Source organism: Salmo salar, chromosome 06 (genome assembly GCF_965601325.2).
Source record: "Salmo salar chromosome 06, fSalSal1, whole genome shotgun sequence".
Classification (NCBI taxonomy): domain Eukaryota; kingdom Metazoa; phylum Chordata; class Actinopteri; order Salmoniformes; family Salmonidae; genus Salmo; species Salmo salar.
Genome location: NC_138296.1, coordinates 66,698,167 through 66,711,917, shown reverse-complemented (window position 1 = coordinate 66,711,917; position 13,751 = coordinate 66,698,167). Strand labels below are relative to the sequence as shown.

The window sequence follows — 13,751 nt, the reverse complement described above, 5'->3', positions numbered from 1 at the left end:
ATCACTATACATACCGGACAATCTCCTCATTAAAGTATGTGATTTGAGAGAAACTTTTCTCATTCTTAAATTGCAACTGTCTCAAGTTATCCCAAATGGTAATATACCCCAGTTGTGTTAATGTTATATACTTTTATTTTTGACTGACCTGACAGAACTTAATAAAGAGGTTTCCCATTCAAGATCCCAATTGCACACAATCTGCTACACAATGTCAGCTGTTTATTACATTTTTTTAACATGTGGCCGAACACCATTGCTGTCTTTGTCACGTCCTGGCCAGTATAAGGGTTAATTGGTATTGTAGTTTGGTCAGGACGTGGCAGAGGGTATTTGTTTTATGTGGTTCAGGGTGGTGTTTTTGTAGTAAGGGCATTTGATTTAGTATTCCGGGGTTTTTGGGCACTGTTTGAAATTCACGTATTTCTATGTTGATCTAGTTAGTTGTATGTCTATGTTTGGTTAATTGGGGTGGACTTCCAATTGAAGGCAGCTGTGTGGTGTTGCCTTTGATTGGAAGTCCTATATTATTTGGGTGTGTTTGTCTGTTTAATTGTGGGAGATTGTTCTGAGTTTAGCCTTGTGTCTTGCCAGACTGTGTGTTGGTTGGTCGTTCTCTTTTGTTATTTTGGTGTTCATTTTGGAGTTAATAAACCTCAAGATGAGCTTACATATACCTGCTGCGTTTTGGTCCTCCTTAACCAACGACAACCGTGACAGTCTTCCAGGCTAGAACATAATTGCATTGCTTAACAATTGAATTATTTAGTTTTCTTAACAAAAATAATGAACCTTGCAATTTCTGACAAAATCACTTACCACAAGTATTTAATTTGTACTTTCAATTCTTAACAAAACTAGATTTGTGGCTCAAATGACACATTTCTCCAGATTATGGAGAGTAGGGAGTTAAGAATTAATCTTCATCTGACTGTTAATCCAATCCGTAAACTTTGATACTCTGGCGTACACCCCTGGCTTCAAGGCGTTGGCACAGCCCAGACCCCAGGATGTCACTCCCTGGAGGACAAAGCTGTTCTGGGCATGACACACCAGAGGGCCACCACTGTCACCCTGGAAGAGGTCAAAAACTATCACCACCATTATCATCATCACTCTAAAACAGTTACATTTAAAATCACTGTGGAAACTGCAGTTTACAACCAACCACAGTCTTCACTGATATTGAATGACTACTAGTTGTTGCTGAGAATGTATACCTGACAGCTGTCTGTTCCCCCTTCAATGTTCCCAGCACACATCTCATGGTCCTTGACTCTGTTGTTCAGGTAGGCAGGACGATTACACACTTTATTTTCTATAACAGGGAAGCCCGTCTCCTTGAGGAGCCCATCTCCACCAGTTCCTACAAACACAAATATCAATGTTTCATGTCAGAAAATAATTGCTACATTTGCAACAACAAAGTAATGGAGTCCTGAACAGAATAATTATTTAATTTTGTCTAATGTTATGAGAGAAATCACAAGGGTAAAAAACATGCATGACTCTTGAACCTTGTGTCTCTCCCCATCCTGTCACATAGCACTCTGTTCCAGGTGGTACCACATAATCCTTCTCGGGTAAGCATGCTGGTAAAACCTTGTCATTTATGAGTGCAGGGCTGCAACCAATCACACAAGTGTTTTTACAGCCTCTGACTTCCAAACAGCAAGACAAATGTGACAAATTTGATTGAGTTTTTCTGGCCTCACTCACGTTTGTAGCTTCAGCAGTGCAATGTCTGTCCTGTCAGGTCCCAGGATCAGTTTCTCCAGATTACGCTCCTGCTTGGTCGCTTCATTTGCTCTCTCTGTGTGGGTTCCCAGGAACACCTTGTAGGCAGATGTCCTCTTTGATCTGATACGCACAAACATAGAAAGACAAACTTTTATTGAATCCATAATTAGGGCCTCACAGTAAACATTACTAAAAAGTAATGCTCTTCTTCTGTTGTGTAAGAGGCTATGACTCAGCCACTACTACACAGTATATGTACAGCTGCTCTTCTTGTTGGTATACATTTATTGAGTAATAAACCTCAAGACAACTGAGTTAATACGGGCTGTTCTCTCACCTCTCCAGGCAGTGGGCAGCGGTGAGGACCCATTGAGGGGCGATCAGAGTTCCCCCACAGAAATGAACACCAGTGCTTTAGGAGGACAGACAGAAGAGTGAAGAAGTGAGTTCTCCAAGAGATATATTATTTTATCTGTCTGGATGGAAATATCAATACATTAACACAATTCATGAAAGGGAATGGGATGCTATCCTCCATACTTGGTCCTCAGGCTGATCTGCCAGGGCCATGAGTGGGGTTTGGACACACAGCCTCCAACGATGCGACCAAAACACCTCTTGGGTTTTGTAACCGGCTGCCCACATTTCAAGCCAGCTGAAGAGCAAAAATAAAATATTATTTGTGTATTCTACCATGTAGACAGTAACCACATTGATCTGGATGTAACACGTTTGTTTCAGCACAGCCATATGTATAATGATTAACAGAAACTTTATCTCAATGTAGGCCACATACCGCAATCTGGGATTTGGCAGTAGTCCCATTTTTTGCTTCTGTCTGTGGTGTAGCACCATGGTCCATTCACGTCATTGTCAGGGTTTCTACAATTCTAACAGTGAAAAAAGACACTGAATTAATTGAAGTACATCTTCCCAAATGTCTCCTCTATCATATGCAGTACTTCCACAGTATTGTTTGACATTATTTAAAGGCCCAATGCAGCTGTTCTTATCTCAATATCAAATAACTTCTGGGTAACAATTAAGTACCTTACTCTGATTGTTTTCAAATAAAATGGTCAAAAAGGGCCCTTAAATACAGTACATCTAGCAAGAAAATTCCATGGACTTACGTTGGACTCCAGGCCTTTGTCAGGGTGGGATTCAGGGTTGAAACTGGCATGCTGATGGGGGCTTTGGGAGCTCCACCTCTGACATGTGACACCCAACATGGTCATAGAAGTAGGACCCCTGTATGTCCCCCCATTGCCCACTTTGCAATCTGAACGTCAACAGAAAATGATATCAGTATATAATATAATCAATTGCTCCCCTCAACATTGACAATGTAGGATGAATGAATGAATGAATGAATGAATGAATGAATGAAAGGATTAAAGGATTAAAAAGTATGACCAGGTGAGGGTGTCTGAGAGGGTGCTGGTCTGAGCTGATCGGGTTTGTCAGGTTTGTCAGGCTTAGAAGTAGGCTTGGGAGCCGTTGGGCATTTCTCCACAGCGCAGTACTCCCAACGAACAGAAGGGTCAGTGGTGTAGCACCATGGAGCACGGTCGCCATCAGGGTTCCTACACAGGTTTCTTCTCAAATCGCTGTGAAACATAGGTAAAAGACATGTCATCTAATGTCCTCAGACACTGAATAATGACATATTACTTTGTTTGGCTTAAAATTGGGGTTGGGAATTGCCAGGGATCTCACGATACGATATTATCATCATACTTATACTACTAACGTTTTAGAACACCTACTCATTCAAGGGTTTTTCTTTAATTTGACTATTTTCTACATTGTAGAATGATAGTGAAGACATCAAAACAATGAAATAACACATATGGAATCATGTACTAACCAAAAAAGTGTTCAAAAAATCTAAATATATTTGAGATTCTTGAAATAGCCACCCTTTGCCTTGATGACAGCTTTGCACACTCTTTGCATTCTCTCAACCAGCTTCATGAGGTAGTCACCTGGAATGCATTTCTATTAGCAGGTGTGCCTTGTTAAAAGTTAATTTCTGCAATTTCTTTCCTTCTTAATGCGTTTGGTCTTTAAGCAAATAGGTCTATCTTCTGTATACCAACCCTACCTTGTCACAACACAAGGTAGGGATGGTATACAGAAGAAAGCCCTATTTGGTAAAAGACCAAGTCCATATTATGGCAAGAACAGCTCAAATAAGCAAATAGAAACGACAGTCCATCATTACTTTAAGACACAAAGGTCAGTCAATACGGAACATTTCAAGAACTTTGAAAGTTTCTTCAAGCGCAGTCGCAAAAACCATCAAGCGCTATGATGAAATTGGCTCTCATGAGGACCGCCACAGGAATGGAAGACCCAGAGTTACCTTTGCTGCAGAGGATACGTTCATTAGAGTTACCTGCCTCAGAAATTGCAGCCCAAATAAATGCTTCACAGAGTTCAAGTAACAGACGCATCTCAACATCAACTGTTCAGAGGAGACTGTGTGAATCAGGCCTTTATGGTCAAATTGCTGCAAAGAAACCACTGCTAAAGGACACCAATTAGAAGAAGAGACTTGCTTGGGCCAAGAAACACGAGCAATGGACATTAGCCCGGTGGAAATTTGTCCTTTGGTCTAATGTCCAAATTGGAGATTTTTGGTTCCAACCGCCGTGTCTTTGTGAGACGCGGTGTGGGTGAACAGATGATCTCCGTATGTGTATTTCCCACTGTAAAGCATGGAGGAGGAGGTGTTATGGTGTGGGGGTGCTTTGCTGGTAACACTGCCTGTGATTTATTTAAAATCGCAGGCAGTGTTATCCGCAGTGTTAACCACTTTATTTAGAACCACAGGCACACTTAACCAGCATGGCTACCACAGCATTCTGCAGCGATACGCCATCCCATCTGGTTTGGGCTTAGTGGGACTATCATTTGTTTTTCAACAGGAAAATGACCCAACACACCTCCAGGCTGTGTGAGGGCTATTTTACCAAGAAGGAGAGTGATGGAGTGCTGCATCAGATGACCTGGCCTCCACAATACCCCGAACTCAACCCAATTGACATGGTTTGGGATGAGTCGGCGCACAGAGTGAAGGAAAAGCAGCCAACAAGTGCTCAGGATATGTGGGAACTCCTTCAAGACTGTAGGAAAAGCATTCCAGGTGAAGCTGGTTAAGAGAATGCCAAGAGTGTTCAAATCGGTCATCAAGGCAAAGGGTGGCTATTTAACGAATCTCAATTTTCAAATATATTTTGTTTAACACTTTTTTGGTTACTACATGATTCCATATGTGTTATTTCATAGTTTTGATGTCTTCAATATTATTCTTCAATGCAGAAAATAGTAAAAATAAAGAGAAACCCTTGAATGAGTAGGTGTTCTAAAACTTTTGACCGGTAGTGTAGGTGCCAATACGATATGTAATACGATTCTTGCGATTCTCACGATTCTATATGTATTGCGATTCGATACTGCAATTCTATTGCGATTCGATGTTCCAAACATATTGCGCACCATGTCTGCTGCAGAGGGACAAGAGAGAGCCATTACAAAACGATCAGTCATGGAAATAAAAGTGCTGAAAACATGTTGGCTCACCAGTTAAAAAGAAGATAAATCTAGAGAAGGAGAAATACCTGAGGTTTTGCACAGGTACAGCCAACTACCGCTAGTTAAGTTAATGGGATACTTTGGGATTTTGGCAATGAGGTCCTTTATCTTCTTCCCCAGAGTCAGATGAACGCTTTTATATATCTGCGTGCAGTTGCCCCCCAAAATATGCAGTTGAAGTCGGAAGTTTACATACACTTAGGTTGGAGTCATTAAAACTTGTTTTTCAACCACTCCACAAATTTCTTGTTAACAAACTATAGTTTTCGCAAGTCGGTTAGGACATCTACTTTGTGCATGACACAAGTAAATTTTCCAACAATTGTCCAACAATTTCACTTATAATTCACTATATCACAATTCCAATGGGTCAGAAGTTAACATACACTAAGTTGACAGTGCCTTTAAACAGCTTGGAAAATTCCAGAAAATGATGTCATGGCTTTAGAAGCTTCTGATAGGCTAATTGACATCATTTGAGTCAATTGGAGGTGTACCTGTGGATGTATTTCAAGGCCTACCTTCAAACTCAGTGCCTCTTTGCTTGACATCATGGGAAAATCAAAAGAAATCAGCCTCAGAAAAAAAATGGTAGACCTCCACAAGTCTGGTTCATCCTTGGGAGCAATTTCCAAATGCCTGAAGGTACCACGTTCATCTGTACAAACAATAGTACGCAGGTATGAACACCATAGGACCACGCAGCCGTCATACCACTCAGGAAGGAGACACGTTCTGTCTCCTAGAGATGAGTGTAATTTGGTGCGAAAAGTGCCAATCAATTCCAGAACAACAGCAAAGGACCATGTGAAGATGCTGGAGGAAACAGTTACAAAAGTATATATATCCACAGTAATATATATAGTCCTATAGCGACATAACCTGAAAGGCCGCTCAGCAAGGAAGAAGCCACTGCTCCAAAACCGCAATAAAAATCTGCACACCGGGACAAAGATCGTACTTTTTGGAGAAATGTCCTCTGGTCTGATAAAACAAAAATAGAACTGTTTGGCCATAATGACCATCGTTATGTTTGGAGGAAAAAGGGGGAGGCTTGCAAGCCGAAGAACATCATCCCAACCATGAAGCACGGGGGTGGCAGCATCATGTTGTGGGGGTGCTTTGCTGCAGGAGGGACTGGTGCACTTCACAAAATAGATGGCATCATGAGGATGGAAAATTATATTGATATATTGAAGCAACATCTCAAGACATCAGTCAGGAAGTTAAAGCTTGGTCGCAAATGGGTCTTCCAAATGGACAATGACCCCAAGCATACTTCCAAAGTTGTGAAAAGATTGGCTTATGGACAACAAAGTCAAGGTATTGGAGTGGCCATCACAAAGCCCTGACCTCAACCCTACAGAACATTTGTGGGCAGAACTGAAAAAGTGTGTGCGAGCAAGGAGGCCTACAAACCTGACTCAGTTACACCAGCTCTGTCAGGGGGAATGGGCCAAAATTTACCCAACTTATTGTGGGAAGCTTGTGGAAGGCTACCCGAAACGTTTAACCCAAGTTAAACAATTTAAAGGCAATGCTACCAAATACTAATTGAGTGTATGTAAACTTCTGACCCACTGGGAATGTGATGAAAGAAATAAAAGCTGAAATAAATCATTCTCTCTACTATTATTCTGACATTTCACATTCTTAAAATAAAGTGGTGATCCTAACTGACCTAAGACAGGGAATTTTTACTAGGATTAAATGTCAGGAATTGTGAAAAACTGAGTTTAAATGTATTTGGCTAAGGTGTATGTAAACTTCCGACTTCAACTGTATGTACTGTGTATATATATAAATACACACTTGATACTTGGAGTCATAGAATCAATATAATATTGTAAAAAATAATATTGCGATACTCTACGGTATAATTTCCCCCCCCATTTCTACTTTAAATGACCAGATAGTAGAATACAGAAATAAAGCTATAGATGATCTAGATAGAGATTATATTTGACTATGCTCTAGGCCTCACGCTTTAGGGAAGTCCTGAGGTGTCTTCTTGTGACTGTGAGGTGTCATCGAGCTCCAGGACTGGCATTTCTTCCCACTGATCGTCTCTGTCACCATGCCACGATATTCACTCCCGCTGCCCACATAACAGTCTTCCTCAGCTGGAGTGGGAGCTGCGTCATCTGAACATCAAAAATAATATGAACCATGTTAACCAAATATGAATTTTGGTGAAAAATGTAGGAGGTATGGATTGATAGTGGATGATATGAGTTTCATTATGTAGTTAGTGTATAGCAATTTTAGCACTTGGGAAAGCCCTATATAAATTCAATGCATTATCATCATCATCATCACACGACAGTGTAAAGTGACCTGGTCCAGGAACGTCTCCACAGCTAGGCACCTTGCAGTACTCCCAACGTGTCTCTGGGTCTGTAGTGTAGCACCAGGGCATCCTCTCATTGTCTGGGTTCCTGCAGTAGTTCAGGTCCAGGCCTCTGACAGGAACACAAACAACCACTCATATTGGTTAAGTCACAGTCAGTCTGTATCTTCAAGACATTAAAACACTGACAAATGCAATGCTATGCTCTTGTTTGAGTAAAAACAAGTTGCCCAATCTCGTGGGTTGATCTTACTTGCATGGGTAGTTGTCTGGAGTTCTGTTGTGCTTTTGGGGCGTCTGAGCTGCCCAGACCTGACAGGCTTTCCCAGACGTTGTCACGGCAACAGTTCCCCTGTAGGCACCGCCGTCGCCTGTGCTACAGGTGAGCTCCTCCACCACCGTGGGAGGCTCAGAAGCTAGGGGAGAGAGAAGGGAGAGAGAAGGGAGAATGAGGAGAACTCCCTGGGCATTAGTGAACTCATGTTTGAATTATTTTTATGTGAAAGAGCAGGGGTCATGGGGAGGGTCCTGCTTTTTGCTCCATAAATGAGGCACTGTGCTTTTACCAGTATTTCCAGCATTATCCTGCAAGTGTTGCTGCAGCTAGAAAATCCTAGGAAATATTCTGTAATTGACACAAGCTGTCTTCAAACAATCAATCAACGTCTGGTTGTGATTGTGTGTTCGGGCGGGGTATCACCTGAGCCAGGAAAGGCGTAGCTTTGCGAATCTGGATTGCACAAAACCTATTATTTGGCACGGGAACACTATTTGTAGATCAGTTGTTCTACACTTCACTTTGCTCAAGCTGATATTCTCCAACAGACTCGGAAGTTGTAGCTACAAATTGGTCAATTAGGGGCAGTTCAAGGGGAGAGTCAATGAAACCAAACATGGAAGTACAGTCTTTATAAAAATACAGTAAATGGAAAGACCAGAATATAGTGTGTAAATATCCTGCTGGGACACTCGCTGCAGATGACAATAATATACACTGAGTATACCAAACATTAGGAACACCTTCCTAATATTGAGTCGTGGCATGGACTCTACAAGGTGTCAAGTATTCCACAGGGATGTTGGCCCATGTTGACTCCAATACTTCCCACAGTTGTGTCAAGTTGGCTGGATGTCCTTTGGGTGGTGGACCATTCTTGATACACACGGGAAACTGTTGAGCGTGAAAAACACAGCAGCGTTGCAGTTCTTGACACAAACTGGTGCGCCTGGCAGCTAATACCATACCCTGTTCAAAGGCACTTAAATATTTAGTCTTGCCAATTCACCCTCTGAATGGCACTCATACACAATTCATGTCTCAAAAAGTAGCCTAAAACATTAGGCTACTTTACTACAAACTAAAATGTGCAAAAGACCGTGTTTGAAATCAAGAAATAGAAAAGCATCTCCCTAATAACAGAGAAATTCACTGACACAAACAACCAATATGTGAACAAGTATGGTCAAATGAAACAGTGAATTTTGCTTAAAAATATTTTGGACTAATTGGATAATTAAGTTAAATGATTAAGGTACACACACAACAATTTATTTGCACGTGGTGTGAGAAGGTGCTGTATTGGCCTCTTGTGGTGAGATGATGAAAATGCGGGGTAGATAAAACAACTTGACCAAAAGGTAGATAGGAGACCAATGAGAGAAAAGACTAAAAACATTAATGGGATGACAGTCACTAGGAGGGTCATGGTGGGCAGAGGGGACAGGGGAGAGATAGAGGAGATAGGGTGAAAGCTCACTGCAGCGAGGGATGGAGCAGAAGTCCCAGCGTTTGGAGGGGCTGGTGGTGAAGCACCAGGGTCTGGGGTCGCCATCTGGGTTCCTACAGTAGTCCTCCTCCAGGTACTTCTCAGGAAGACTAGAGAGACAGGGAAAAGGACACAGAAAGAGGTCAAGAGGGGCAGATGAAGGAGCACATGGTAAACATATAACCTGTAGGTAGCCTAGTGGTTAGAGCATTGGGCCAGTAACTGAAAGGTTGCTGGATCGAATCCCCGAGTTGACAAGGCAAAAATCTGTCATTCTGCATCTGAGCAAGGCAGTTAACCCACTGTTCTCTGGAAGGCTGGATGTCAATTATGGCAGCCCACTGATTCAGAGGGGTTGGGTTAAATGCAGAAGACACATTTCAGTTGAAGGCATTCAGTTGTACAGCTGACTAGGTATCCCCCTTTCCCTATTTATCCAATATTACATAGAGAGCGAGACAGTAAAGTCTCTTACGCGCTGGGACTGTAGCCATGGTTGTGAGGTTTCTGGGCGTTCCAGCGCTGGCAGGTGTAGCCATTCTCAGTGGTAGAGATCTTTCCCCTGTAGTCCTCACCACTGCAGTGCATACATTCCTCTGTGGGACAAACAACAGCACTTTAGAAATAAAACACTTCCAAATTACACCTACTGTATTAACAAAGTGATGTTATGATGAGGAAAAGTGACTAAAAAAGCTAGTCAACTATTTGTTTAAAGATATATACACTGAATTGTCTCTATAGCAGAGCCCTTTTTGTTTCTTGGTAGGACTCTTTTGGGTTCCATGTATAACCCTCTGTGGAAAGGGTTCTACATGGAACCTAAAAGGGATCTACCTGGAACCAAAAAAAGGGGTTCTTCAAAGGGTTCTCCTATGGGGATAGCCGAAGAACCCTTTTAGGTTCTAGATAGCACTTTTGTTTCTAAGAGTGTAATCTGCTTTTGGGATTTTAACTTTTATACCAACATGACATCAGCTATTTGATCATCTTATTGGCAGTGGGGAAATAACAAGATATTAAGGGTACCGCTGCAGTCCTGGACGTTGCAGGTCTCCCACCTGGTCTCAGGGTCTCTGGTGTAGCACCAGGGTCCTTCGCTATCGCCATCTGGGTTTCTACAGAAGTTGGACTCCAGGTCGGCATTGGGGTGTGTTGAAGGGGTCATGCTGTGGGAATGATTCTGTTAATTTACTTCTGCTGCAAAGAAATCTAACCTCACAAGTTGCTTGTGGTCAATAATATGTAAATAAAATACTTTATAGGAATATGAGAAATATTGTAGGTGTGTGTGAGTATACTTGGGGTTATGGGGGTATTTTGATGCCCATCTCTGGCATGTCTTCCCTGATTTTGTTTTGGACTTTGTCCCTCTGTAGTCCATACCGATTCCATTCACACACTCCATCAAGTACACTATAAAGACATAGAATAGCATGTCTCAACAGTAGTAGGTGGGTGGCTTGGTTAATAATCTTTGAGATTTTATTAGGCAAGTTCAGCAATGTACTAAACACCCCTCTTGGGTAATCAAAAAGCATCATCAGGACTTTACTATCTGAGACGTTGTCATATATGGTCAGTATGTATTTGATATACCGTATGTACCTCCCACTGAAGGACTGATTGGACTGGGTTGTTTAGATAATCTGCATCACCTCTTCTATTTGCTTACAGACACAGTCCAAACCTCTTACTGGACTCTCCACAGAGGTTAACTAAATATTAACCGAAAATAATGTGGACTAACACAATCACATGAAACTCACAGTCCTACATTTAGATTAGAACATTTGTAATCCATTATGCATTAATGATGATAGGATAGCCCTTTCAGGCCTACCTACTTATCGAGAAAATCTGAAAAACTTTAGGACTTGCCTTTCTTTTCGTAGAGAGCTGTGCTGGTTCTTCTCAGAACTTGCTCTGTTTTGGTGTTTGCTGGTATTGTCATACATTCTTGATCCTTTTCAATGTATATAAAGGACCTGCCAAGAAACATTCCGAATAAAATCTGACTATGTAACTCATGTGTAAATCATTATCACTGTTCATGTAATGGCCATAAGCCTTAAATTACCTGCAAGTGAAAGCTGTTTCAGCGTTACACTTGATGGCACATTCTAGGACGGTGCCTACTGAGTACTCCCTCTTCAAGACAGATATAATCCGAGCGCCCTCTGTTTTTGCATATTCATCCAGGACACCCGCACTGACTAAATAGACAAACAGATAAGAAATAATGAGTAAGACTGAATTTGCTTACAATTGCTCTGTGATGCAAAGCTAAAATTCAATGGTTTCAGGGCTAAACTGCTGTTAAAGACCACTATAGAATGGAGGTTGCAACATGAAGGTATATTGACAGTTCAGCCATTTGTGGAGTGGACATACACCACAGACAAAAGAACAAGTTATGTCAAAACCATTTACAACTAAGAGAAATACATAGAAATGTTTGTGTGATGAACAGTGTTTTAACACAACATTGTTCCTATTACTCTTAAATACTGTGCAAAAAGTATTGTATTTACTCATTCTTCCACAGTAGCCTACTTATACTACAGCAGTAAAGCTAGCCCAATAAGGCACGAGGGGGTGTGGTATACGGCCAATATACCACAGGTAAGGGCTGTTCTTATGCACGACGCATCGCGGAGTACCTGGACACAGCCCTTAGCCATGGTATATTTGCCATATACCACAAACCCCAGAGGTGCCTTACTGCTATTATGAACTGGTTACCAACGTAATTAGAGCAGTAAAAATAAATGTTTTGTCATACCCGTGGTATACGTCTGATATACCACGGCTGTCAGCCAATCAGCATTCAGGGGTCGAACCACCTAGTTTATGAATAGTAATAAAACTGGTTGTGGTAGAATATGTACACATAGGATATACAGTATAAATGATGAGGGTGTCAACTAGCCTAGCGTTTAAGAGGGTTGGACCAGTAACTGAAAAGTTGCTGGTTCGAATCCCTGAGCCGACGAGGTGAAAACTCTGTCGATGTGCACTTGAGCGAGGCACTTAACCTTAATTGCTCCTGTAAGTCACTCTGTATAGCCAATCAGTATTCAGGACTCAAACCCCCCAGTTTATATAAAGGCTAATAATGAGTTACAATACACTGTACAATAGGACTATCTGCGAAATGAATTACACAGTAAGAAGAAGAACACAGTTTTAAGGTTTGACAGAAGATAATCTTACAAAATTATTAGATTAAAGAACTAAGCACACCTGAAGTAAATTCATAGACACAGGAACCTAGCAAAAAACTTCAGTGTACAGATAGGACTCATTTGTGAATAAATGTTCAATTTGCAAGTATAAACACTGTGTGGGAGTCCTTCAGTTCACCGCAATTTAAAATGTGTAAAATTATGCCAGCTGTATCTTACCTGCAGAGAAAAGGACGCCTAGCAACATTGCTTTGTACAGGTCCATGATGCGGCACTGTCAAGCATTGCATACAAACTCACCAGTGGGATACGTTTTGTGTCGTTTAAGCCATGTCAGTGAGACAAATAGATAGATTTCACTCATCAGTCAATCATTGGCCTAACAAGGACATGGAGCAGAGGTCAGGCTCTGTTTGTCAATTGGCTTTTATTCCATTCACATACATAGTACTGTCATGATGTACCGTCGGCTACAGCTCCTTTCAGCCTAACTGATGGTGGAATCTTTCATCCATAACTCCTTTTTATACTGTATGAGGGATTTGTATTCTAATCAATAATGTTGTGTCACTCTGTATGTACAGCCACATCTCAAAACCCCTATTAGAAATCAAAGGCAGAGGTAGAAGTGTTTAGTGACATGTTTTAGTGCAAAAAATCAATAGGTTTATGCAATAAATTAAAGTAGATTCAAACGTTTCAGATGTTTTGTTTCAGAGCATTTAATTTTGATACATTATCTGTGCATACTAGTTCTGCGTAAAATCGATATTGGTGGTTAATTATCAGCTAATAGAGACCAATGTCCTCTTTTTGCAAACAGAACTTTACCAAACAACCTACTTTTGTAATTGAGTAATTCACTGAATCGCCTCATTTCAGGTACTCTTTTTGCAATAATTACTGAAACGGCTCCCTCTCATTGCCTCATTTTGCCTCAGATATGAGTGACAGGGAAGGTGAGCTGAGAGGTAATTATAGGTATATAATGATACCATACTATTAGTTGTAGGAATTGTATTTCACATTAGGCCTATTCTCCCTCTCTCTCTGGCGGGATGAGGAAACGACATTACATGGCTGCATGACAGATAGATACATCAATAT

The 13,751-nt window shown here is 41.2% G+C and overlaps 1 protein-coding gene across 1 annotated transcript; it reads right to left on the bottom strand.

Annotated features, from left to right (window-relative positions):
* Positions 1–811: 811 nt before the first annotated feature.
* plg (plasminogen) lies at positions 812–13,022 on the bottom strand. The gene is made up of 19 exons (XM_014205160.3): positions 12,864–13,022; positions 11,537–11,672; positions 11,338–11,444; positions 10,758–10,872; positions 10,486–10,625; positions 9,932–10,052; positions 9,448–9,566; positions 7,944–8,106; positions 7,678–7,802; positions 7,325–7,484; positions 3,157–3,350; positions 2,874–3,022; positions 2,537–2,630; positions 2,281–2,395; positions 2,078–2,152; positions 1,720–1,860; positions 1,518–1,624; positions 1,221–1,366; positions 812–1,074 (listed from the first exon to the last, which is right to left on the bottom strand). Exons 1-19 carry the CDS (start codon positions 12,907–12,909, stop codon positions 910–912), a joined length of 2,418 nt encoding a protein of 805 aa, XP_014060635.3. The 5' UTR covers positions 12,910–13,022; the 3' UTR covers positions 812–909.
* Positions 13,023–13,751: the final 729 nt, after the last annotated feature.

Excerpts from the sequence above, each read along its gene's own strand:
- plg (XM_014205160.3), bottom strand. The coding sequence starts at position 12,909 with ATGGACCTGTACAAAGCAATGTTGCTAGGCGTCCTTTTCTCTGCAG. Across the intron at positions 3,351-7,324 it reads CCTCAGGACTTCCCTAAAGC|CGATTTGAGAAGAAACCTGT; the intron begins GTGAGGCCTAGA and ends TATGTTTCACAG. Across the intron at positions 1,367-1,517 it reads AGGATGGGGAGAGACACAAG|GAACTGGTGGAGATGGGCTC; the intron begins GTTCAAGAGTCA and ends TTGTGTTTGTAG.